Genomic DNA, 25,358 nt, shown 5'->3' on the forward strand with positions numbered 1-25,358 from the left:
TCCTTTGGGGAAGGGAGGCCCCCCACTCCCCGATCTGGTGGGGCTGCAGGTCCTGATGCCCCCTTGTACATGCTCTGGTGGGTGATTCCTGATTCCCCAGGCAAGCTGATTGAGGGTCACGAATTCCCTTACGCGAGTTCCCTGGTGCAGTAGAGCGACCCCAGGAGCTCACCCTGGCCCGCTCCTTCCCTCCGCTTGCCCGCTGAGAGCTGCTCAGCCTGAGCGCCCCTTCATGCTTCCGCCCACCATCCAGCCTGGGGCTCGTGGTGTTCTTCGGATCCTGGCTGGTGATCAGAGGAGAAGTCTTCTCTCAGAGGGCGTGGCACCAGCCCCGGGAGGTCGCGGACACTGAGAGTTGTCCCTGCTCAGGCCCTGCACAGATGCAACCAGGTCAGGGAGCCCGTGCCAGGGTCTGCCCAGGACCCCAGGATTTCAGAGGCCTGAGGAGAACTTGGAGGGAACGGAGGGTGAATAATAGGTGTTTTACAACAGCGGGGCTCAGGAAATGATACCCACGGGGGAAGGGGGTGGCTACAGCCCGAAGAAGAGAGAGCTGAGGGATGACTTAATCATAGTCTCAAGCCTCTGTGAGGGTTTTGGGGAGGAGCAGGGTTCAACAGCTGTTCCTGAGGGATGAACGAGTGGCTGCAGGGCTAATCCTACAGTCTGTGACCTTCAGGCTAAAAACTCATCTTAGCTCTGAGGATTTCAAACCACAGCTGCTGGCTGTGGGCAGGGCAGGAGGAACTCTGCCTGCCCCGAGGAGGCCCCCAGGAGTCCCCTGTGGGTTCGGGGGGCTCAGCAGGTGCAGGCCTTTTGGGGACGGGGTTCGGAGATGACCTCCGTCAGCCCCTCCTGAGCCCCTCACGCCTCTGGCTGGGGAGAGGGCAGATGCAGCGGGACGGGGCATCCAGTTATTCCACTTCTCTGCCTCTGCCCACAGTGTTTGCCCACTTTTCCATCCTAAGGTCAAGCTCTAAGCTTCCTTACCCTCTTACCCCTGTGCCTAGCAAGGCACTCAGAGAGCAGAGCAATACTTATTTACGGTCGACAGCACTTAAGTCAGAACTTAACGGAGCGCCTCTTTTGGTCAGGTGATGGGTTGAGGGGAGTAGCCAATGATGAGGATTTTTAAAAACCCCTAAATGGTAGGTCTTCCTTAAGAAAGGAGTATGAAGACCAGGTTCCCACCCCCCAGGCAGCGTCTAGTCTGGGAAGGGAGATAAGAAACACAGATTATCCTGATTATTTGTGCCCAGATTATCCACAAACCTAACCTGACCTTCGGAACCACATGCGTGGTTGGGATGCTTCATGAAGTCGGAGACAGGAGAGCTCATGTCTGAGGCGGGGAGCGGGTGCCCGGAACCAGGCTGGAACTCCCAGTGGGATTGTGGAGGGGCAAAACGAGGCATCATGAAGAGACCCAGAGCTGAGCGTGAACCCAGAGTGCATCTCAGCCCCTTTCCTAAGGAGCTGAAGAGGGAGGTGACTGATGGGGTCCAGGTTCTCTCTCGCCATGAAGAGCTTGGGTGAGGCGGTGCCTGAACCCGTCAGCCACAGACTGAGGTCCCCTGCTTCGGAGAGCTGCCTCCCCACCCCATCCTCTCCCCAGTCGTGACCATCGTCACCGACCGACACCACAGCAGTTAACAAGGACTGACTTGTGGTGGGGAGGGCGGCCTGCCACCCCAGGCGGACGTGGTAGCAGCCGTGGTTGGTCTGGGAAATGTGCGTGCGGGACAGAGAAGACACACGAGGACCAGTGTAGGAGTTAGGCTCTGCGCGGTCAGGTCCCGGAGCAGGGAGCGAGGGAAAGCTGCAGGGGTGAGGTGAGGAGAGGAGGGGGGTCTTGTGGTGGGGATACCCCTCCCCCGGTGGAGCGTTTTCTCAGGTTGACCGAATGCAACCACAGCGAGGGGTCTGGTGGCCAGAGCTACTGCCACTATTCTCACAGCCAGGCCACCTTGCTGCCTGCATCTTGTGCACTAGAGGAGGTGACCTCATATTTTTCAGGCCGGCTGGAGAGTGCCCCCACTTCTCCCTGAAGCCAGGCCTCGCTCACAGTGTCGCCTGCCCTTCTCTTGCGCCCCCATTTCCTCCTGTTAGTACACTGGGGTTGGACGCGGTAGCCAGCGAGGCCCCGCTCCTGTGACTCTGCAGCTGTCCTACTGAGGCGGGCCCTGCCCGGGGCAGCCCTGCCCGGAGCCCTGGGCTACACGTCAAGGCCCAGGTCTATTCCAGGACCCCTCAGTTTGTGCCACCGCCCAGCTTCCGCTCTGTAGTGCTGGCTTGTGGCCGCCAGGGGGAGCCCGCAGCCGTTTCCCGCTCCGCCAGCTCCGGAACCGGGCGCTGCGGTGCCGGGAGCCCAGGCAGGTCCTTGCTTGGCCCCCGCATTGTGCCTCCCCGCGCTGGGTGTGCGGTGTCACGGGCTCTGTGGCTCTGGCACGCCTTTCCCCCTTTGACTCTTTCCCTGTTGTTCAGTCCTAATTTTTGTGGTTTCCTTTCCAGTATGACAGACTTAACCTGATCAAAGTAAGAAATTGTTCTTTCCCCCTAACTCCTCTAGCTAGCGCTCCTCCGTCCCTTCTCTGCCCACGCCCCGTCTTCCCGACTCCCGGGCCTTTGCGCTGGGGGGATGTGTAAGGAACTTGTCTGTTTCCAGGGGCCTTGGAGTCCCTAAGGTGCTCGCTCCTCAGACCTCGGGGAGGAGCTTAGAAACCTGCTCAGCCCAGCCCCGTCCCAGCAGCTCTGTCTTTGGGCAGTTTTCCTGACTCCGTCCTCCCGCTTTGCCCAAATCCACTTATCACCTGTCAGAAAGCCCTCCCCCCACTCCCTCGTTCTGTTCTTCCCTTGCCTCCGGCCCTCTCTGCACAGGAGGACATTTTCGAGAACCCACCAGGGCAGAGACTTCACGAGTGCCACTGGACACCCCTCTCACCCTCTGGGGCCACCGCTCCCTGGCCCCCCTGCCCCGTGAGCTGGGCCCTCCCGGTCCAGCAGCTCCTCCAGGACTCAGTCCTGGAAAGCGGAGCCACGGAGATCAAGCTGAGTTCAGGGAGACTCACACCCACATGGCTGTTCCCAGGGGCTGCCGTGGATTTGGCCGGAGGGGTGGACACCCTCAGTGGTGACAGGCAGCAAGCTGCCCACAGAGCGCTGGGTCGGGGCGGAGTCTCAGGCTGAGGGACAGAAGTCCTCGCTCTGTGTGTCTGACATTGCAGTGCTTGTGAACACGTATTTACACAAGCAGGTAACACACACAAAGGTATCACACAGCTAGTCAGAGGTGGGCCCAGGTTCCCTGGTGCAGGCCCTTTGTCACTCTGAAGCTCTTCTTCCAAACAGATTCAGAAGGGCCACGCATCTGTGGGGCAGTGCACGAAACTCTCCTTCTTCCATTCACCCGAGTTAGGAGGGGGAGCCTAAGTAAAGGATCAAATTCCTGCTGCCCCCTTTCCTCCGAGGGTCTCATGTGGAGGCCAGGGCAGTGAGGTGAGGAGCTGGGGGCGGGCACAGAGAGTTTTCTCAGCCGTGAAGCAGGGGTCTGATGACCTGGCTTTGGTTTGATGAAACGCAGGCACACTGCGGGTGCTTGAGGCCGGCAGCTTCTAGAGCGTGCTTTTCCACTATTGAGACAGGTGTTTTCATGGATACCTGCACAGCCTCGTGCCCTGTGATCTCAGAATGAGGACCCAAGAATTAAGATGTTCTAAGGTGCAGGGTAGAGTCCGATGCAGCCTCCTTGCCCCATCTGCTCTCCTCCAGAATGACTAGAGGCGAATTTTCAGTCCACGATTCCCATTCTCCCTCAGTGGTGGAATAGTTGGCTTTGAATATTTGGATTTGGCCCCTTACCTGCTAAGCCCTCTGGATTGGAGGAGAAGATGAGGCTGTGGTGGGAATACGTGACTTCCGGATGGGGCCGTGGTGACAGTCTTTGTTGGGAAACAACCAAGGAGAGCATCTTGCAGAGGAGGGTTGAGCGCCTGCCTTGCCATCTGCCCCCTGGCCAGTGAGATAGGGTGTGAGGTTGAAACAAAGCCACTCAGAGGCAGCACCACCCACGCCTGTCCTTCTTCTGCTGACACGCTTCCTCTTCAGAGCGAAGGTGAAGGTCTCTACAGAGTTCTTCCGGTGGGATGGGAGAGCCAGCAAGGGGGGCGATCGCACGCCCAGGCCTTCACCACTGCAGTCACCCTCACCCTCCGCCCCCCCGCCTCTCCAGACACCGCACAGCAGACCTCCTGAGACCACACCTGCCTTCTTCCCTTAGGAGTAGGGACCCTGTAAGACCAGGTGGGCGGGATAAAGGTTGCTAAGTGTGCCCATGATCCACACCTCTGCGTGTGCAGCCATAGCTCGGAGAGCCTGCGGTTGGGTTCCAGACCACCACAGTGAAGCAGATGTTACAATAAAGCAAGTCACGTGGATATTTTGATTTCCCAGCGCATCTGAAAGTTACGTTTACACTGTACTGTAGTCTGTCGAGTATACAATAGCATTATGTCTAAAAAAAGCAGTGTACATTTAATTATAATTAAAAATACAATTTTAAATTAACTAAAAAATAATGAATGCTCTTGGGGAAATGGTGTCAGTAGACTTGCTTGACGCCCGATTGCCACAAACCTTCGATTTGTGAGCAATGCAATGTCTATGAAGCGCAGTAAAACGAGGTGTGCCTATAGTTAAGATGTGGACCCGTAGGCAAAGCTTCCTTCTACCCAGGGATTCTCCTCCTGAATTATACACCCTTGGCAAGCATTTTAAAACTGAAAATACCCCAGCCCCAGTCTACCCAATGTAAACCTGTTGGGTCAGCCCCTGAAGGGATGGGGCAGGGGTGTGCGTGTGCTTGTGTGTGTGTCTGTCTGTCTCTATCTGCTTGTCTTTCTGTCTGTCTTCCAAGTGGGATGTGTATGTATAAAGGACTCCTGGCCAGTGAGATGGGAGATAGACTAGGTCATCCCTCCTCTTAGCCATCCCTCCTCTTTCCCTAAAAATCTTTGTTACCTTTGCTCAGGGCTGGGAATGGAGAGCACCTGAATTCTGGAGTCGGGACAAGACCAGGGTTTGTTGGTATTGAATTTTAACCCCATGAAGTCGGGAAGGACCTTTAGCAATTATGTGCTTCAGCCTTCCTCCCAACACACAGCCCCCAACCACTCCTTGGCCACTGTCACTTATGTGATCAGCCAGTTGGGCAGAAGGAGGAATTTACTGAGTTGGAGGGAAGTTTCTAGGCAGCCCCTCGACTCTCCGACACCAGAGGGTCCCGCCCTGCCTTTCAGGGGGGCCGACTCGGGTGGACGGCTGTGTTGGTCTCCATGGGTACTTTGCTTCTGATCAGGGCCCACTGGGGACTGGGTCTCGGATGCCTGCAGTGCATCCCTCGCCCCCATCAGAAGAACCTTGTGATGGGGTCTGCTCCCTTCCAGTCGAGCTCTAGCTGGTGCTGCGCTGCCTGCCATCCCAGCCGCGGGGGCTTCCAGCATGGACCGCTCCCTGGGCCTCCTTTCGGGAGCTGTCTTGAGAAAGGAGGACCCCCCACCCCGAGCAACAACACGGGGAACCTTCAGCTGCCTTGGGATTCCTCCTCCCCGCCCGCCCTCCGCTGTCTGTGTAACCTTCCCTCTGGAGCCAGAAATGCTCTGGCCATTCCCGCCATCTCTCCCTGACTAACGTTGCTTCTCTTTTACTTTGTTTTTTTTCAGAAAAGCCAGAGTTGGTATAATGTAAGTATCCCTTTTCTCTGCTTGTTGGGTACGTGTAAGGCGGGTGGGGGGTGGCCGTGCTCAGGGGATGGAGGCATGGGGGGCGCGGCGTGGCTTCCCTGTGGGCTTGGGCAAACTTAGGGGCCTAGAAAGGTGGGCTTTTCTCCTGACCAGAACCCCCCCCTCAAAAACCAGACATCATGGTTCTCTTCTGTAGCAGGACAGGACTGCTGGTGAGGAAGGGTTCGATTCCCGGAGACCAAGCAGAGACGGGCTGCCTCGTCCCCCCTCCTAGAATCCCCGACAAGGGCCCTCCAGCCCTGACGGAGGAGACCAGGCTGGGGAGGCATCCCAAGGCCAGACAGAACTCTGGGACGGGACAGTCCTGGGGCCTAAACTTAGGGCCGAGGTTTCCTCCCCTTAACCAAGACATTTTGGGGAGAAAGCAGCCAGACAAGTTGCCCATTTGTAGCGAGGCAGTCTCATGTGGCGGAATGTGACTTCTGCCCCTGGGTCCCCACAGTAGCCCCACGGGCACGCTCCTCCCAGAACACATCCCCGGCTCTGGGGTCGTCCCTGCCGTGTCCAGCCAGGCGCTCCTACGCGGAAGCCGATCGTGGAGTAAGCGGTCCCTGCAGAGGCCACATCCTCTGGGTCACAGAGCCGGGGCCCCAGGGTTTCAGACTTTTCCCGCGAAGAGCAGCTGGCTGGAGTCTCAGCAGCTGCCCGGTCGTGCTCCAACCTCCGCGGCTGCGCAGTGGACGGACGGGCAGCCGTGGCCCGGTCTCAGGTCACTGTCTTTCATCCCTGAGCTCGCTGTTCCCCGTGCTTGACCCTGATGGTCACGTGGACGCACCTTCCCCGCTCCCCTAACGCCAGCCCCCGCTGCGGCAGGTCGCGTGGACTTGGAGAAGGTGCCGGAGTGGGCGCCTGAGAGACAGGCATTGGGGACGCCCTGGCGAGGGGGAGCGGGAGGAGAAGGAGGGGAGAGGCTTGGGTGTAACGCAGGGACTTGGGCCAGGATCACTGTGTGGAGGGTGTTTTCCCACAGGGTTCAGCAGTTCCCCAAAGTCAAGCACGTGTCAGTCAGCCCTGTGGCTTCCCACCTCCTGCTCAGGGGACCAGCTGGAGATAGGGTTGATGGACCCCAGCCTTAGCCTCACCCAGCGCAGACAAGGCAGAGGTTGGTGGGCTGTGCCGGCAGGAGGGGAGTTGAGGGCTGAGGTGGCCTGTGGGTGGGAGAAGCCAGACTTCAGCCCCTCCGCCCCCCTTGGCCCCACAGTGGTCTTCACCTGGGCTTGTGGCCTCCCCGTGGCTTAGAGCTGACATCCTGGAGGGGAGAGGAGCTCCTTCTGTGTGGGAAGAGGTAGAGGGGATGGAGAATGCTTCCCTGGGAGTGGGTGGGGCCTCCAGCATCCTTTCCGTCGTCACGAAATTGTCCACCCTCCCGAGGGGTACTGTAGAATCAGTGCCTCAAAGGGGAGCAGGAAACACGTGGCTGCAGACCCCGGAGACAATTAAATCGACCAGATTTGGACGGGCAGACCCTCATCCTTGCTGCTAGTCTCCACCCTCTCCCTTTTATCTACTCCTTTCTTTCCTTTCCTCTTTCCAGCCAGCTTTTCCGCTCCGTCTCACGTTTCCTTCCCTTGAATCCTTGCCTACCCTTTCCTCGCTGACTCCCCCGTTTTCTTTTCTCCACCTCCGTTTGCCGCTCTCCTTTCTAACTTTCCTTCTCCTGGCTGGCTTTCTCTTCCTCTCTGGTTCTAGCAGGTTTTACTCCCCTCCCCACCCCGCTTCTCCCCTCCTTTCACTCCTGATTTCTCCCTCAGCCCCGCACAGGAGAACTGGCGTCTGAGCCCTCAGCAGAGCAACAGGCTAGAAATAGATGCCGCCGCTTGGCTGGACGGTGGCGGTAGGCCAGCTGCCATATGGGGCCCAGAGGTCAGGTGTTCTGATGGCAGATAAGCGACAGACAGAGGAGCCCGGCGTGGCCGAGCGCTGCTTGCTGGTGGCTTCCGCCTGCAGCGGAGACGTGCTGCAGCAGCGTGCCCTCACTCGCTCCGTAAATCCCCTCATACAGTCGTCCTCCAGAGCCCACCCGGTTCCCAGGCCTTGCCTGCCCTCACCCTCCATTAATCCTAGGCCGTCTCCCTTCACCCTCCACCCCTCACCCCAAATGAATTCCAGAGACACTGACTCTCCACCCAGGACAAATCATCAACTCACAGAGGCCAAGTGCACAAGGGGCTCTGCTGAGCAGCGTTCAGAGATCCCCTCGCGGCCTCCTGCTCTCACGCGGGGGCTTCTTCTGGAAGCTCAGCCATACCAGACGTGGGGCCCATCCACAAATGTGTTCCTGCAGCTCTCCTGCTTCCCCTGCTCCCCGATTCAGGGTTGCCAGGCAGACGTGGCCCCTTGTGCCTGCCACCCAGCCCCTGGGTGCTGCCTTCTTCCTGGTCTTGCCGGACTTCCACCGCGGACGTCCTGACTTGTGGTCCGGACAGGGAGCAGAATGGACCAGCGTGGGGGAGGGAGAGAGAAATGGCAGGTGGACATTGGGAGGAAGCGGCAGAAGCTGGGCAGATGGAGGGAAGCTGAGAGGTGAAGGGATCTCCAGCCGGCCTGAGCTACAGATGTCAGGGGCTGTGTCTAGTGCATCTTGGCATTTCTTCTTTTTTTTTTTTTTTTTTTTATTTATTGCTGTGTTGGGTCTTCGTTTCTGTGCGAGGGCTTTCTCTAGTTGTGGCAAGCGGGGGCCACTCTTCATCGCGGTGCACGGGCCTCTCACTATCGCGGCCTCTCTTGTTGCGGAGCACAGGCTCCAGACGCGCAGGCTCAGTAATTGTGGCTCACGGGCCTAGTTGTTCTGCGGCATGTGGGATCTTCCCAGACCAGGGCTCGAACCCGTGTCCCCTGCATCGGCAGGCAGATTCTCAACCACTGCGCCACCAGGGAAGCCCGGCATTTCTTCTTTATGTGTTTTCACGTCCGGAGGGTAATCAGCTGCCATAGTGGGTAGAGCTCTAGAGAGGCCGGCTTCAAGCAACACCGGGAACCCCCCTCTTCCAAGTAAAACCCTGCTCTCGTCCTGAGGCTGATGCCCCGGCTCTGGGCTGGTCCACCCCTGGGTGTCTGTGGAGGAAGCAAGATGCTGCCTGTTCACACAAGTGTCACCCCCGTGAATGCCCACTCTGATGGCACCAGTGCGCTTGTCCGTGGGCACCGCCTGCGCGTGGCTGTGCTCCTAGGCCGGATGCTCTGGCTCCATTGGGAAGCCAGGTCCTGGGAGCTTCCCTGCCTGAGCTCAGAACCACCTGAGTCCGTGCACACGGGCGTGCGGGGCCCCCATCCTCTGGGGCCTGCGCTCCTGCGGTATGCTGTGTGTGTGTCAGCGCTCGTGTGCAGAGGCCCCATCAGGAAACTTCAGTTCATCGCCCCCACTCCCCAGCACTGCCCCCCGTAGTCCATTCCTGGTTTCTCAGGAGGCCCTTGCCCTGCCCCTGTTGCTGTGACCTGGTTCTCTGTTTTCCCTTGATCTGCTCGGTCCTCCTGCCTCACCACTGTGTTGCCCTAGGGGGTTGGACTTTGGCCAGCAGGAAGGCATCAGACAGCCCTCTCTGATCCCTCTCCTGACACCGGTGGTGGCTCTCCAGCTATTCTGCTGCCTGAGGCTCCATTGTTGGCACTGGACGTCCTTCAGATAAGCGAAGGCTCTGTCGTCCCCAGCCCTAGGGACAGTTAGAAATGCCTGGCCGGATTCAGGGCAGGGAGGGTCAGCACAGGCTTGCCGACCGTTGCGAGAACATCTCAGGCCCACTGGAGTAGCCTGGGTCTGATGTGAGAGGAAGCCCCTCCAACCCCTGCCTGTCCCTCCCCAGCCTCCCCCTCCACCTGCCTCTCTTCTGCATTTTACTTTTACCTATTTAGCCAGGGAGGAGCTGTCACCGTGATGACAGACCATCTTGGCCTTTATAAAGCGCGGGTCCCACGGAGGGAGGTGGCTGGACCCCAGGGACACGTGGAAAGACTGAGGCAAGCGCCTCTGGTCTCCAGCCAGGGATAGTCAGGTCAAGAGTGGGGTTTGAAAGCTGGGCCATCTGCCTGAGTCCCTGCCAGGCCTGATCACATCTACTGCCCCTGAACCCCCCCTTTGACTACCCCAGTTTTACTAGTCAAGGCCCCCAGCTTGGGGGATACACAGGTGGAAGGATAAGCAGAAACAGGGAACCAAGGGGAGAGTTAGGGGCAGGAGGGGTGCAATCTGCCCCCCAAAGATGGCCCCACTGGACGCAGTGGGCTCTCACATATTGGATGAAGGCAAGTCACAGAAGTCTTTTCCCCGGTGCTCCAGGGGGACAAAGGTGCTTCCTCACCTGCTTCACCTCTTTCTTGGAGGGTCAGTCATCTCCGTGGCAACCTAGGGAAGGAAGGTTTCTGAGGTCAGAGGATGGGAGCCCAGACCCTGGCGGCTGCCCTGAGACTTTAGGGCCCAAGTGGCTTGCTGGTCCCCGTTGGGGATGCTGGCTGTCCAGTGGGGAAGAGAGATGGTGCCGGCCCTGTGGAATGACCAGGCAGGTTTGGCAGACATACTATTGAACAAGAGGACGAAGCTTTGTAGGAGTGAAATTCGAATGATGGGGGACAGTGAGGAAAGTGGGAGTGAGCGCTGAAAGGCATCGTTGAGGATACCTTGGCAGCCCGTTTTTTTGTTTGTTTGTTTGTTTTCGGGGACGGCCTCTGCTTCCTGTGCGCCTCCGTCCGGCTCCCCTCTGTTGTTTACCCATGGACCCCCGGGCCCCCGACAGCTGTCTTAATTTTCTACCAGTCCCGCTCCTCTCTGTCTTTCTCTGTTACACCCTCACCCACTCACCTCTCTCCTTCCTTTGCTGGGTCACCTCCCCCGTCTCCACTGCCCCTTATCCCACATCTGGCTCCTCCCTACCCAGATCTGGTTGAAAGTCCAGCGTCTCCTTTGAGGGTCTTAATTGCTTTCTTCCTAGGTGAGGCCATTGCTCCACCAAGATCCATCTGTTTTTCTCCTGGACACCTCCACCCTCTCCCTCCCGCTGCTCTAGCCAGGGCGGGGGTACCACTCGGTCCCAGCTCCCAGTGTTTGCCCTCGAGTTAATGTTTAGCCTGGGGCCAGTTCCCTCTCCCCAGGCTGAAAGCTGCCCGCTGCCCTGCCCGGCGGCAGTTGTGAGGGGGCGTAGGAGACAAAGGCTGAGGGCACTGGGACTCATCTCCCAGCGCTTATCTTTCTGGGTGTGTCCTGCCCCTGACTCACCGCATTGGACCCCAAACAGTCATCCCCTCATCTGGCCCCAGCAATACTCAGATGTTTCCAAGGAATTTCTGTAAGGATTCAGCCCTCTTGGGTCCTGGTACTGCCTAGATCGTGGGGTCTGGTGAGGCCCAGGAGAGAGGCATTCCGGTCACCCTGGAAAACGGGATTGCTGAGTTCTCCTACCCCACTCCTGACGATGGGGCTGGCGCAGGGCAGAGAGAAGCTCGGATTTATGGCTTGGAGAGGGTTGGCAGGGACTGGGTGCTGGGAGCCATGCCTATAGGAGTGGGGATGTGTGTGGATGTGTACACACAAGATGCGTAAAATAGGGACAGTGTAAGAAGTGCAAAAGGAATGCATTCATTTGGTAGATAGTTTCTGAGCGGCGGATACTTGAAACACACCATGGCAGGTGCTGGAGAAGATAGTTGGAGGCGTTAGCTGCCTCCTGGAGAAGATGGTAGTCTGAGAGAGGAATCACCCTGCGTGATAGACGGGCGGAGGAGGGGGCTGCGTCCGGGGTGTGCACAGTGAGAGACGCGAACAGGAGTTCGGGGAAGGACTCAGGCTCTTCCTCCAACGCGATTTAACTGGGAGACCCCAGGTTCCTCTGAATCACAATTTTGGGGTTTGGGAGTCAGGAATCTATACTCTTAATACGATGGTTAGATCATTTTTAAGTACGGTACAGTTTGAGCGTTACGGCATCCAATATCGATAGCTGAGACTCCTAGGACAAAGGCAGCGTTCTCCCTCGTGTGCAGCCTGGAGACCCTCCTGGCAAGGCGGGCAGAACTGGGGAGGGTGAGGGAGGTGCCCCGTTTGTCTCCAGAGTCTGACTTTTCCTGGGAATCCAATCTTCCCGGCCCCAGTGCTGTCTGATCTCTGCCCCCAGCTTCTCTTTCTGGAGCCCTTCTTGCCCTCATTGGCCAGGCTCTCTTTCCTCTCCAGAGGTCTCAGCTTCCTTGCAGCCTGTCTGTCTCCTTTGGAGCTGGCCCAGATTCTCTGCTCTTAGCATGGCTCCTTGGCCCTCAAGGTCTGAGAGGCTGCGTGGGTACCCTCCCGGCATCCCTGGGAAGGAAAGCAATGCCTCCCACGCACCTGGGAGCTGTTGACCTCAGCTTCTCCCCACCGGCACATCTGGAACTGGATGTGTTAAACTTCCAAGTCTCCTGTTGCTGCTGCTGCTGCTAGGGGGGTGTTGGTGGATGGATGGGCCAGTGAGGGGAGAGTGTGTCTCCAAGAAGTCCCTGGCTGTTCAGGTCTCACATTTCAGATTTCATCACAGCAGCAGTGCCCCTGGCACCTCCTCCCCTCCCTTCCCCGACGCGGAGCCTAGGCCAGCTACTTTCCATTGCAGGAAACATCTGCTGGGGAGGCCAGGCTAGGCCGGGGGTTACTGGAGGACGTTGGCCGGTACCATCACCCAGATCCTGTAACTCGAAGCGTGTGTAGGGCTCCGGCCCTGCCCGCCCACCCGCCCTGCCTCCCCCACCCCTCCCTCCTGCCACGGGCGATTCTAACAAAGAAGTTGTTTGCTGGTCAGCCGAGAGGAGCGCGTCTGGGAGGAAGGGGGGTGGGGGTGGGGGCAGGCCCTGGTGCCCCAGCCAGCGGTGGCTGCGCTGCCTGGGTGAGGACCGTGAGTCACAGCGCCCGGCGCCCGCCCAGGGCAGCGACTGCACGTTGAACAGGCTGCCTTATGGGACAGGCCAGACGGAGCTGGGGAGTTGGGCGTCTGCCCTCCCTGGAGTTTCAGACCAGCCGTGAGCCCCTGTACTTACCGTGCGTGAGTAACGGCGGGGCGGGCCTCTGGCGGCCCCGTGCACCTGCCCCGTCCTCCGCGTCCCGGCCGCAGCCGGCCCCTCGGAGCGGCTGTCCGCGCTGACCCGGGGGAGGGGCCTCCTCACGTCCCCTCGGGGTCACCCGCAGCCTGGAGACCTGCCACGCTGGGAGCCGAGTGCGATGAGGCAGAGCCCGGCCCCTGGGGACCAGCCAGCCCGCCTGAGAACCTTGCCGACCGCACCCTCCCACCCGTGAGGCTCTGCACCGGGAACGGGGCTCCAGGGGCGCCAAGGGGGCCAGCGAGGGTCACGCAGACCCGCTGCCGAGCAGCCAGAGGCCGCCTGTCTGCGTCCAGCCCGGGCGAGGCTGCCTGTTTGCATCCTGTGGGGACGGTGCGGGGTCGGAGTTGGGGGACCGGGATGGAATCGCTGACGGAATCGGGGGTCCTCTGGAGCCTCCTGCGGGAGCAGGACAGCCAGCCCCTGCAGCGGCGCCTGGAGGAACTGACGGACGGACCTGCCGGCGCGGAGCTCTGCTGCCGGCCCGGGTCTGAGGAAATCCCAGCCGTGAGTGCGCATCCTGGCTTCTCTGCGCCGGGTGACAGGTCCGCCGCGCCCTTGTCGCTCGCCACCTGGCCCTGCTCCCTGAGAGGGCCCCGGGTTTGACAAGCCTTGGACCAGAAGTCTTTGGCCATGTAAAATGGAAATAGGTGAGCCGTGCCTCCCCTTCGGAGGAGACGGCTTTAAGAGCACGAGGGCGCCAGGGAGAGAGGGTCACGGTCTCCCGCGTCAAGAAGGTAGATGGTGGCGGGCCAACTGAGGTCTCTGTACTTTAGACTCCAGGAGGCGAGCCTGCCTGCCTTCCACGCCGGCAGCCTGCTCGAATCAGGGCAGTGACTTGTGGGCCTGGGTTAAGGAGTTTCTACACCCCGAGGCAGCCCTCGCAGAACTGGTTGACTTCTGAGGTCAGGGCTGGATGGGCCCTCCCCTCCCCATAGCCATGGCTTTGTTCCGAGGGGAGGAGAGGGCGGCTTCCTCCGTTTGCCTCTGGTTTGGAGATTAGGGCCAGACTCCCTGCGCCTGCATCTCTGTCCATGTCTGAGTCCCCACTGGATGTGAGAGAAGCAGGGGTGACAGAGCGCCACGGAGGGAACATTTAGAAAGGGGAGGACTTCCAGGCTGCAGGCAATTGGATGCCTGATGTCCAGTTTCAACTGAAGGGGGTCCGGGGCCACCTGGTAGGCTGGTCCTCAGGCTGATATTGGAACTTTGTAAATTTAAAGACCAACTTGACATACAGTTTTTTAAAAAATTGTGGGGTTTCCCCGGCGGTCCAGTGGTTAGGGCTCTTCGCTTTCACTCTGCCAGGGCCTGGGTTCAATCCCTGGTCGGGGAACTAAGATCCCGTAAGCCGCATGGGGCGGCCAAAAAATATATATATATATGGTAAAATACACGTAACATAAAATTTGCCATCTTAGATATTTCTAAATATATATTTCAGCAGTGTTAAGTATGTTCACATTGTTGTACACCCAATTTCCAGAACTTGCAAAACTGAAACTATACCCCCGCCCCAAAAAAGCCCCAGTTGCAGGCATGGAAGGCTAGTGGGGGCCCCCCGCATAAGTTAGCACCTCATCCACAAGAGGGTGTGCTCGGCTGGGGCATCCCTGTTGTCTCCTTCTTGGCGCAAGGATCCTGAGGCAGTGCAGAGTGATGGCTCAGACCCAGAGCTGTGGACCACACTGCCCACCCTGGTTCATATTCCACACTCGCATTTCGTAACCACGTGCCTTGGGCAAGATGCTTAACCTCTGTGTGCCTCAGCTTCCTCGCGTCTAAAACGGGATCATAAAAACGACCCTGTGGTCAGATGAGAGGATGTTGTGAAGGGCTTATGATAGTGTTTGGTGCAGGGTCTTATCTCACTCCACGTTAGCTCTGCAAGGTCGGTTAGTCATAATTAGGAACTTCCTGACAATCAGGTGCTCAGGCAAGGGTTTTCAGTGTGTGGGCTCTGTTCTGTGAGGCCAGGGGGCCATGAGATTCGATACCTCAGTTTCAGTTTGATGGGTCCGAGGAATGTTGTCTCCTGAGGTCTTTTCTAGCCGTAGAAGTCACGGGATGGGCTGGCTTCCAGACATTCCCTCCCAATGACCCTGATACTTGGTTCAAACATATGGTCGGTGAAGTTTGGGGTTCTACAGCATATCTGTTGCTTTGGGGAAGGTAGCAGAGGGTCCACTTGCACATACAAAACTCATTTTATAAATAAGCCAAAACAAGAGTTTAAATTTCAAATTAACTATGGACATAGTAGTTGAAAACACTCCTCTTCTTTCTCTCTTACCTGGAAGACCTCCCCAAACTGAAGTCATGCTGTTTTCTCTCCTCCAACTTCCTGAAATCCTCCAGTTCCCTCTGGCTCAGGTAGTCAGTGCCTGCTGCCAGGGTGGTCAGGCCACAGCCTCAGCTGTCTCACGGGCCGTTAGCTTTGCAGAAAGCCAAGAAACGAACAGTGCAGAGTTCACTCCATCGTCGCCACAGCTGTATGCCAGTGGATTCCCAGGGAAGTGGGCGAGAAAGCGTAAATGGCCAAGACCCATCTGTCAGCAATAACAGGACGGTTTGTCTACCTGCATGTGCTCCTGGCATAAGTAGGTCAACAAGTCACCTGGGTGGAGTGCAGATGTCTCTGTCACGAGGCCTGACCCTTCCCGGGTTGTGCACTTGTCTTCGCGTATCAGCCTTGGGTGCCTTTCCTGTCTGTTCAACTGGTTCATGGAATTTCCAAGAAGGATTCACTAAGGCAGTTGATGGGTTTGAGTTTTCACTGAGGCACCAAAACGCTGGGTGGGTTCAGGGGTGTCTGGCAGCACAGGTGTTGGTGGGAGGTGAGCACAGAACCAGGGATCGAGACTTCTGCCAACTGACCAGCCAGAGGGCTTTGTGCAGGGACTTCTCTCCGAGCTTAGTTTCCTCATTGGTAACGTAAGGTTTGGATTAGATCGTCTTCTAAGGGATGATGAGGGAGTGAAGTTTGGATGCCTCAAGTTGCCAGATATGTGTGTTGTTTTTTTTTTTTTTTTTGGCTGCGTTGGGTCTTTGTTGCTGCGCGCAGGCTTTCTCTAGCTGCGGCGAGCGGGGGCTACTCTTCGTTGTGGTGCGCGTGCTTCTCATTGTGGTGGCTTCTCTTGTTGCGGAGCACGGGCTCTAGGCGCGCAGGCTTCAGTAGTTGTGGCACGCGGGCTCAGTAGTTGTGGCTCACGGGCTCTAGAGGGCAGGCTCAGTAGTTGTGGCGCATGGGCTTAGTTGCTCCGCGGCATGTGGGATCTTCCTGGACCAGGGCTCAAACCCCTTTCCCCTGCATTGGCAGGCGGATTCTTAACCACTGCGCCACCAGGAAAGCCCGCCAGATATGCTTTTAAATTCTCTACTTGTGTGCTTTTTTTTTTTAGTACTAGTTTTATGGGGTTTTTTTAGTCCACTCTTTGTAAAGGTGTAATTCCTTGCTCCACCCCCACCAGTTTTATTGAGCTATAATTGACATAACATTGTACTAGTCTTATGTTTCATGATTTCTTTTTTCCAATCATGAAGTTCAGACACAGCCAAGTGCCAACTGTGTTACTCATGATGACAGCTTCTTCTGAGGGGTACACTGGGCACCGTCATATCCTGGGTCCTGCCGGGGGTGGGGGGTCTCCCCTTGGTCCCCTTGGGCCTTTTTCACTGTCACGGCGGTGCTTCCTGCTGTCACAGGCAGAACAGCAATAGCCCAGAGCTGTCCCTCCTTCCTTTGTCCACTTGGGATGTTGTGTGGGCCCTGCTTAGTATGTTTGACATTTTCTCACTGATGGACGCTGGATATAAAGCCTTCTGCAGCATCAAATTCTCTCCACCATGTTTTCCCGTACCGAGCCCCCTCTGCCCAGCTCCTGGGGCCTCTGGCGCAACAGAGCCTCAGCTTTGCCTTGAAACACGCAAGCAGGTGCTCCTCCCGTACCTTCCTCCCCAACCAGTGAACCTGGGAACATCCTGCTAACCTTGGCCATTGTCACGCAGGTGTTAAGCCCCACTTACAAGCAGAGAAATGAAGACTTCAGAAAGCTCTTTAAGCAACTTCCAGACACGGAGCGCCTCATCGTTGGTGAGCTGGGAGACCTGGCATGTGGGGGCAGGAGGGCAATCAGGCTGCTTCTGAGTACAGGTTCCCCAAGTAAGAGCATCTGTCTGGGAATAGGGAGCGAGGATGCCCAGAGAGCTGGCCCCAGCGGTGGGGACTCAGGGCTGAGCCCCACTTGCGTGATGGCCTCCAGAGAGCCCGGCCTGGGAGGCATCGCTGCCACTCTTGTCCCTGCAGATGGCCTGGCGGAGGAGGGGCTGGGGAAGTTGTGGAGGGGGAGGGGCGTTGGTTGAATTGTATCGGCCTCTCGGCCTCTAACGTAGTTCACATCCTTCCCGTGCTGATCAGGAGATGCTGGGGACTCCCTTGGCCGCTAGACTAGGGTTTCACACGCCTAGTCCATGGTGGGCAGCTGGGCTTCCCGGGGCTGCTGGGGGATGGCGTGCCTGACTGTACTGCTTTGCCGAGAACGCTCCCCGCCCCTGAGCTCCGTCCCCCGTTCTACCACAGATTACTCCTGCGCACTCCAAAGAGACATTCTTCTTCAGGGCCGACTCTACCTCTCTGAAAACTGGATCTGCTTCTACAGCAACATCTTCCGCTGGGAAACTCTGGTAAAGACCCGGGGCTTGCTCCCTGGGGCTGTCCCCCTGGGCTGTAGCTGAGGAAGCTGCCCTCACTTTTGTCCTTTGGTTGACTTCATACTCTGCCCAAGCCTTTGCATAATTCACAAAAGCACGTGCCTGAATCTTGAAGGATAGATCTCTCTACCATGCCTTCCCCTCCCTCCTCCTCGGGTGAGCATTTGATTTTGGGGAAGTGCAGGTAAATATTTGGCAGGAATCACCACGGAGGCAGAAGAGTAGGTAAAACGGGCACTGGCCTTGGGACTCAGGAGAACGGGCTTGTACTTCCTGGGTTCTGCAGCCAATTAGCTGTGTGATTTTAGGCTAGTCCTTTATTCTTTATTTGCCTCTGTTTCCTAATCTTATAAAATAAAGTGAGAAAAGACAGACTAGATGACTCTAAGGTCCCATCCAGTGCCAGTGTTCTGTGTTTCTGTAAGTGGCAAATCGTGATGGGACCTCTGCACATTTACCAGGCTGTGCAGAAATGAGAAAGCAAAGCTCCTTGGACCAAGAATCAAGAGAACCTTGGGCGAGGCTCGCTGTGTGGCCTCTGAAATAAGGGGCCACACCAGGTGATCTCTAAGGAGGTCCCGTCCAGGTTTAGAAGTATGCAGCCTGTGATCTGATTTCCTCTGTCTGAACTGGTGCCGTGTGAACACTCCTGGCCCGACTCTATTAATATGCCTCTTCTTGCTTGCTATCCCTTCTCTGTTTCTGTGCGGATGCCAGCTGACCGTTCGTTTGAAAGACATCTGCTCCATGACTAAAGAAAAAACAGCCCGCCTCATTCCCAATGCCATCCAAGTTTGCACTGACTCGGAAAAGGTAAGTAGAGCCTGATCTTGGACTTTCTATTCCCCCAAACCCCAGTGCCCCTACTCCTGGATTTCTGCCCTTCGGCTGCACTAATATGGTGGCCAGTAGGATTGGGGTGAGAGGTGGTAAGGTGATGCAGATTATGGGAGCTACCTCCATGGTGGGCAGGGTGCATGTGGTCTGAGCAGGGGGCGAGGTGGAGTTGCAGAACATTGGACTTGGAGCCAGAACACCTGAATTAGAGTCCCATGGCTGTAGGTACGTTATGTAACCTCTCTGAGCCCCAGCTTGTAAATGTAAAACGGAGCCAGCAACGCCTGTTTAACAGTCTGAAATGACCTCACACACTTGAAAACACTAAATTGCAAAGTGCTGTACAAATGTAAGCTGTATCATCATATATCAGGACAGCCCGTCCAGAGGGAAGAGGAGTCTGATAGGAAACAGACTGGCCATATCGTCAGCATGGGGAAAGTGTGGTGGATAAAATTTAGAGCGGAGAGAACACTGTGATCTTTGACCTTTAACCAGAGCCTGAAGACTGATAGCTTCAGGGCTAGGGGTGGACTGAACACAGGTCTACAGTGCCCTTGGACTCAGGCACTTCAGAGGCAAGAACCCTGAGACTTAGGGGGTCCAATAGTCTTTGCTTTGAATTCTGTTTCTGGCACGAAGCAGCTTTGTGATGACAGGGGTCACCTAACCTCACCAGCCGGTTTCTCTTTATTAAGTATTAGCAGTTATGTTTATTTTCCAAAGCTTTTGTGTGGTTTAAATGAAGGAGCATTTGTGAAGCACTTAGAACGTGTTCAGTAAAATCTGGTTTTCTGTCGCTTTCTTCCCGCACATTATAAAAGGTCCCCACGAACGTGTAAGCTTCATGAGAGCTTTCTGTTTTGTTTGTGATTGTGCCCAAAGCATGTAGAAGAGTGTGTGCACGTGTATTAGTGTGTGTACATGTAGAAGAGTGCACACACTAATATTCAAGTATTTGCTGAATTGATGAATCAAAGGGTGAGTGGGTTAGTGGGTTTGCCTTCTCCTTCCCTTGGGCTGGTTCCCAGCTCACCACTCACCCAGTCCGTGTATGTAGGCGAAGGAAGTTTTTTATGGAGGTGGAAACTTCAAACCAGAAAGAGAACCACTGACGAAAGTGTGGGTGAACATTGAAGGACATGGAGACAGTGTGGACTCAGAGGTCCCAGGTCCCTGGTCCCCGGTGTGCTGACCCCATTCACTGCAGAGCCCCTGTGCTGTGATCACGGGTGACTGAGAGTCCGCAGTATCTGAGGACGGACTCAGGAGCCTTTCCTAAAGGAAGGAGCACCGTGTCTCCATTCACTGTATTGTAAGTCTTAACAGACATTTCTTGCCATGTTCTCTTTCAATCCAGCACTTTTTCACTTCCTTTGGGGCCCGGGATAGGACGTATATGATGATGTTCCGCCTCTGGCAGAACGCTCTCCTGGAAAAGGTGAGTCCTGCCCAGCTCTTCAGCCTCGGGATGCGCACCCACTTAGAACGTTCTTTCCCCTTGGGTGGGGGTCCATTTGACATTGGCCTGCTCCAAAGAAGCCCATGCCTCTCCTGGTTCTGGAAGTCCTCCAGGCTCGCGGTAACATATCCTCCACTGCTGGTGACCCACGTGCTGAGAGTAGCACGTCCTCTTATGTGAACAGCTTCATTGCTGCCTGGAGCAAGGCCCTGTTGACAGGGCAGTGCATTCCTGTTGTCTTAAAAGGCACCGGGGTTTGTTTTAATCAGGTGCAGTAAGACGCACAGACACAGAAATGACTGTCATGAAGGAAGAGTTTTTTTTTTTTTTTTAATATATGCTAGGTTTTTTTTTTTTTTTTAATTTTATTTATTTATGGCTGTGTTGGGTCTTCGTTTCTGTGCGAGGGCTTTCTCTAGTTGTGGCAAGCGGGGGCCACTCTTCATCGCGGTGCGCGGGCCTCTCACTATCGCGGCCTCTCTTGTTGCGGAGCACAGGCTCCAGACGCGCAGGCTCAGTAATTGTGGCTCACGGGCCCAGTTACTCCACGGCATGTGGGATCTTCCCAGACCAGGGCTCGAACCCGTGTCCCCTGCATTGGCAGGCAGATTCTCAACCACTGCGCCACCAGGGAAGCCCCGGAAGAGGTTTTTATACTCACAGATCCCTAGAAGCAGAGGCCCAGCATGCCAGGCAGGGCCACACGGGGAAGCTCGAGGTCAGTCAGGAGGCAGAGAGAGCGAGGGGGAAGCAGGGGCAAGAGCCTTCATTGCAGGTTTTCATGGGAAAGGATGAGTGAGGCAGAGTGAGCTGGCCAAGCAGCTCACTGGACAGGCTAGTTTGAATATTTCGCTGGGCTTCAGGGTAGAGAGACTGTCTCCAGAGAGACTGTCCCGGGGTGATTAGTGCAAGAGAGTATTGGCCTGGAATGTAAGAGCTAGAAAAACCAGGTGGTTGGGTGTGCGGGCTTTGGCTTGGCCGGTTTACATAGGGAAGGTGGTCTCCCTGGCAGGGTGACTTCTCTCTCTAGGAATTAGCTAATCCTGCAAGGGGCAGGCCTTCCCCAGTCAGCAAGGCCTCAGATGCTAAAGCATCAAAAATACAGAAAATAGGACTGGGAGTTTGGGATTAGCAGATGCAAAGTCTTGTATATAGAATGGATAAACAACAAGGTCCTACTGTAGAGCACAGGGAACTATATTCAATATCCTGTGCTAAACCATGCGGAAAAGAATATGAAAAAGAAAGCATATATATGTATATAACTGAATCTATATACATATGTATATGTATAACTGAATCACTTTGCTGTACAGCAGAAATTAACACAACATTGTGAGCCAGCTATACGTCAATGGAATAAGTTTTAAAGAAATACAGAAACTAGGAAGATAGAGTTAACACAGCCACCGGTTGATCACCTGGATGAAGGGGACGCTGTGGGAGATGCAGATGGAGACACGGCTGTGCATCCTGTGCACGCAGATGCCGGGGGTGTCGAGAAACAGCCTCCCAGCCAGGGAAAGAGACCTGGGGGAACAATTATGTAATATAATTATATAATATTGTAATTACAACTATATATATGACTTGTATGTGTTTAAATTTATGTGTGTATCTACCTTGACTCTAGCCCAAACTTAGTACTGTCTAAAGAAAATTGAATAGATTTGTTATTTAGAGTTTCTTCTAACCTGAAAGTCTGTAGCCTTCGTATAAATCCTGGTAACTTATTTTGAGTTGATCGTCTACCTTTATTAGCCATGGATAATGGTAAAATGAGAATGTGTTTGAGTCTCCATTGGCAGGTCTGAATTTTCAGCTCACAACCACTGTCATTTCTAACTAAGACAGAGGGTCATCCATATGGTTCGCAAAAACTCTCACAAAATCACATCAGAATTCTGCCTGACGAGCAGGGTCTGCTTTTTGTGCTTGTCCTAGCTGTGGTCAGACAAGCTGAGCCTGGTGGGGCTGGTCAGGGAAGGCTGCGTGGAGCAGGTGAATTGTGGAGAAGGGGAGGGCGTGGATTGGCAGGGACGCAGATGTGTCCCAGGCAGGGTGGATGGTGTATGTAAAGGCCGCTGGGAGGAGGGAGGAGGTCCAGGTACAGAAGCAGGTGCCTCCCTCTGGCACTGGGTGGTGGTGGGGGGGCGGCCAGCACAGAGAGCTGCCACCCCAGACCCTTCCGGGCCACAGAGAGCCCGAACTATGCCATTCTGGGCAGTTCTCCTTAGCCGGGAACCCGGCGACCTAGCTTATGGCATCCTGCCAGCTGCGTGCTTCTTAAGCCATACCTCAAAAGGATGGGGTCAGAGAAAGCTCAAACTCCTTATCAAATCCGTTGGTGGAAACATTCTTTAAGTTTGATTTTCTTTTTTCTTTTTTCATATAAATTTATTTATTTATTTATTTTTGGCTGCATTGGGTCTTCGTTGCTGCGCGCGGGCTTTCTCTAGTTGCGGCGAGCGGGGGCTACTATTAGTTGTGGTGCACGGGCTTCTCATTGCGGTGGCTTCCCTTGTTGCAGAGCACGGGCTCTAGGCAGGCGGACTTCAGTAGTTGTGGCACGCGGGCTCAGTAGTGGTGGCTCGCGGGCTCTAGAGCGCAGGCTCAGTAGTTGTGGTGCACGGGCTTAGTTGCTTCGTGGCATGTGGGATCTTCCCGGACCAGGGCTCGAACCCGTGTCCCCTTGGCAGGCGGATTCTTCACCACTGCACCACCGGGAAGTCCCTGCTTCTGTTTTTCTTAATGCTTCTCTTTTTCACATACTTATCCCTCCCACCTTCTCTCCCTCCTCCCAACCCAGGACTCATCCATGGTCTCCACCTTTGACCTTCATTCTTTGACATTCTGTTGCCTCTTTTCCAAAACTCTGAACCTCAACGAGAGCTAACTTTTCTTAGGACAGTGCTTTTGAGGAGGACATGTAGACACCCAGTGAAATGAGAAAAACTGTTTATGGAACTAATACATAGAACCGTAGGCAGACTGATTGTAATTAAGAATAAAGAAGGAAGTATTCAAGTAGTGAAGAGAGGGCTGGATGCAGTGACCTTTGAGGCCCCTGAAACTGTGAGAATGTAGACTTCTTTCCAAGCACAGGAACTGCCCAACTGTGGAATGGGCCACCTTTGAGGTCACACCTCATTCTTGGACCTGATCCATCTTGGCTCAGGTCCGTCAGGACCTGCGTGGCCACTGTTAGTATAAGGAGGTTTCTGCAGCGTGGGCGAGACTGGCCCAGGGGCCTCTGGTGCTCATTCTGAGTCCAAGTCAGAAGCTCTGTGATCACTTTGGCCCCAGAGGAGTTTTGGTTTGTGCTGCTTAATGCCGGGCCTCACCCACAGGAGCAAGAGGCGGGCGGTTGCCATCCTCAAGGGCCTGTTGGTCCCACTGTGCAAACCTGAGTTGAGGGAACAGGCCAAGCTCCTGGCTTTACTAAAAACCATATTCTTCGGGGGAAGATGGCCGTCTTGCTGAGATCCGGAGAGGAGGGAAGAGCAGGGGGTGGGGTTGTCGTGGAGGCGCTGCCCTCTACTTAGTCCAGCCCAGGTGGGTGGAGTTTGGCTTCTCCTACCCTTGAGAGAGTCCAGCTCAATTCAGTGCCTCTGTGGAGAGTGGGGTCCTGAGGAAGGGAGGGTCAGAGCCTGTCTGCTGTCCCCTGCAGCCCCTGTGCCCCAAGGAGCTCTGGCACTTCGTTCACCAGTGCTACGGGAATGAGTTGGGCCTGACCAGCGATGACGAGGACTACGTGCCCCCTGATGACGACTTCAACACGATGGGGTGAGCGAGGCAGAGGGCAGGCTGCCCGGGAAGCCTTTGCAGAGGGGTGAGGGCGGCTGGGGAGTGGCATCTTAAGTGAGGCCCTGGGGGAGTGAGGGAGGCCCCGGGAAGGCCCTCCCAGGCGGAGGGAGGGGAAGCGGCAGCTGGGCCAGCGAGCAAAGGGCAGGTGGCAAAGGGCAGGTGGGAAGCGGGGAGGTCGGGCTGGACTCTGAGGGCCGCTGGGTCAGCGTGATGCTTGGCTTTTCCTCAGAGGGGGATGAGAAGCCAGGGAAGGCTTTGAATAGATAATTGATGAGATCGGACATAACACGTTAACATCACTCTGGCTCCTGGGTTGAAGATAGAGTGAAGGGGAGCCAGGGCAGACTGGCTAAGAGGCTGCTGAATAATTTAGGTCATTTAGATGAGAGGTGATGGTGGTTTGGACCAGGAAGGTAGCAGTAGAAACAGCAGTAAGTGGTTAGTTTCTGAATATATTTGGAAGATAGAACCAGACATATTTTGAAGGATTTGCTGATGGGTCAGAAAGGATCCAAAGGTGGCTTTAAAGGTTTACCAGCAGGAAGGATAGAGTTGTTCTGAACTGAGATGGACAATACTATAAGCAGAGCAGATGTGGGGGAAGATCAGGAGCTTGATTTTAGGCAGGTTGAGTTTGAGATGACTGTTAGCCACGTGGAGATGTCACATAAGCATCTGTGTGTATGAGTGTGGAGTTCACCGGGAGGTCTGGGCTAGGGACATAACCTTGGGGGTTACTAGTGGCTGAGACCACCAGGTAACTGAATGAACATGAGAAGAAGCTCAGGGACTGGGCCTGGGAACACTCAACAAGAGAAAGAGGCAGCAAAAGAAATCACAAAAGAACATTCAGTGAGGTAGGAGGAACGCTAGGAGAGTTTTCGTATCCTGGAAGCCAAGGGAAGGATGTTGTGAGGAGAACGGGCTATCGCTGTACCACGTGCTGTTGACAGGCTAAGACAGATGGGACTGCAGAGTGATACAATATGCTTGAGGTTGGAAGGTAGAGGCTTGGTGGTCATGTGAGAGGCAAGAGGAATAGACAGCAAGGAAAGAACGTCAAACGTGTGGTGCGTAGCCCAGGGCTCAGGTACCACTTCTGACACTTAATAGTAGTATCACTTAGCCTCTGTGAATATCTACTTGATTATCTCTAAAACGCATGGAATGATTTACTCAGAGTTGTTATGCATCCAGATGAGGTAACATGTAAAGTATAAGTTAGATGCTGATGGCGACGGTGATGATGATTTCTCCCTTGGGGGAGGCTCCGATGGCATCCCTGAAGTGTCCGCAGAAGGGCACCTGCCTGTATCTCGAGGAGGGTTTTCCCTCAGGTGTGCAATGCAGAGAAGCTTGCTAGTCATGATCCAGAATCTGGGCAGTGCCCCCGAAGGGCACTCACGTCCAGAGTCCTGTCCTGGTCACTGTGGGAAATCAGATGTATGCTCGGAGCCCGGATGTTTGATTCACATGGTCAGGTTGCGGTGGGATGGGAAGCCAATGGAAAAAGAAAGTTTAAGACAAACAGTTTTCGTATTTAGGTAGGGATAAGTCTAAGGAGGGTGCCTAGAAAAGGTGAGTTTGGGGACAGAATTTTACCACGGGGAGGGGGTGTCAGGTGGGAAGGAGGTTTTAGGAGAGCAGTTCGGGGGCAGCGAGAGGTTTGAGGAAGGTCATGCACAAAGCAAAGAAGC

The 25,358-nt window shown here is 55.5% G+C and overlaps 1 protein-coding gene across 3 annotated transcripts in view; it reads left to right on the top strand.

The window, feature by feature from the left end:
* GRAMD1B (GRAM domain containing 1B) overlaps nucleotides 1-25,358 on the top strand; it is a 181,409-nt gene that overhangs the window by 135,153 nt on the left and 20,898 nt on the right. For 2 of the 3 annotated variants that reach the window (XM_028162448.2, XM_057552847.1), the window contains 6 exons: nucleotides 5,718-5,738; nucleotides 16,854-16,938; nucleotides 17,425-17,528; nucleotides 18,273-18,368; nucleotides 19,753-19,833; nucleotides 23,525-23,640. In XM_028162448.2, coding sequence (XP_028018249.2) covers nucleotides 5,718-5,738; nucleotides 16,854-16,938; nucleotides 17,425-17,528; nucleotides 18,273-18,368; nucleotides 19,753-19,833; nucleotides 23,525-23,640 — 503 coding nt within the window. The remainder of the gene's footprint in view (nucleotides 1-5,717; nucleotides 5,739-16,853; nucleotides 16,939-17,424; nucleotides 17,529-18,272; nucleotides 18,369-19,752; nucleotides 19,834-23,524; nucleotides 23,641-25,358) is intronic. The other variant, XM_057552848.1, reaches the window with a different exon arrangement.

Source organism: Balaenoptera acutorostrata, chromosome 9, assembly GCF_949987535.1.
Source record: "Balaenoptera acutorostrata chromosome 9, mBalAcu1.1, whole genome shotgun sequence".
In the NCBI taxonomy this organism is placed as follows: domain Eukaryota; kingdom Metazoa; phylum Chordata; class Mammalia; order Artiodactyla; family Balaenopteridae; genus Balaenoptera; species Balaenoptera acutorostrata.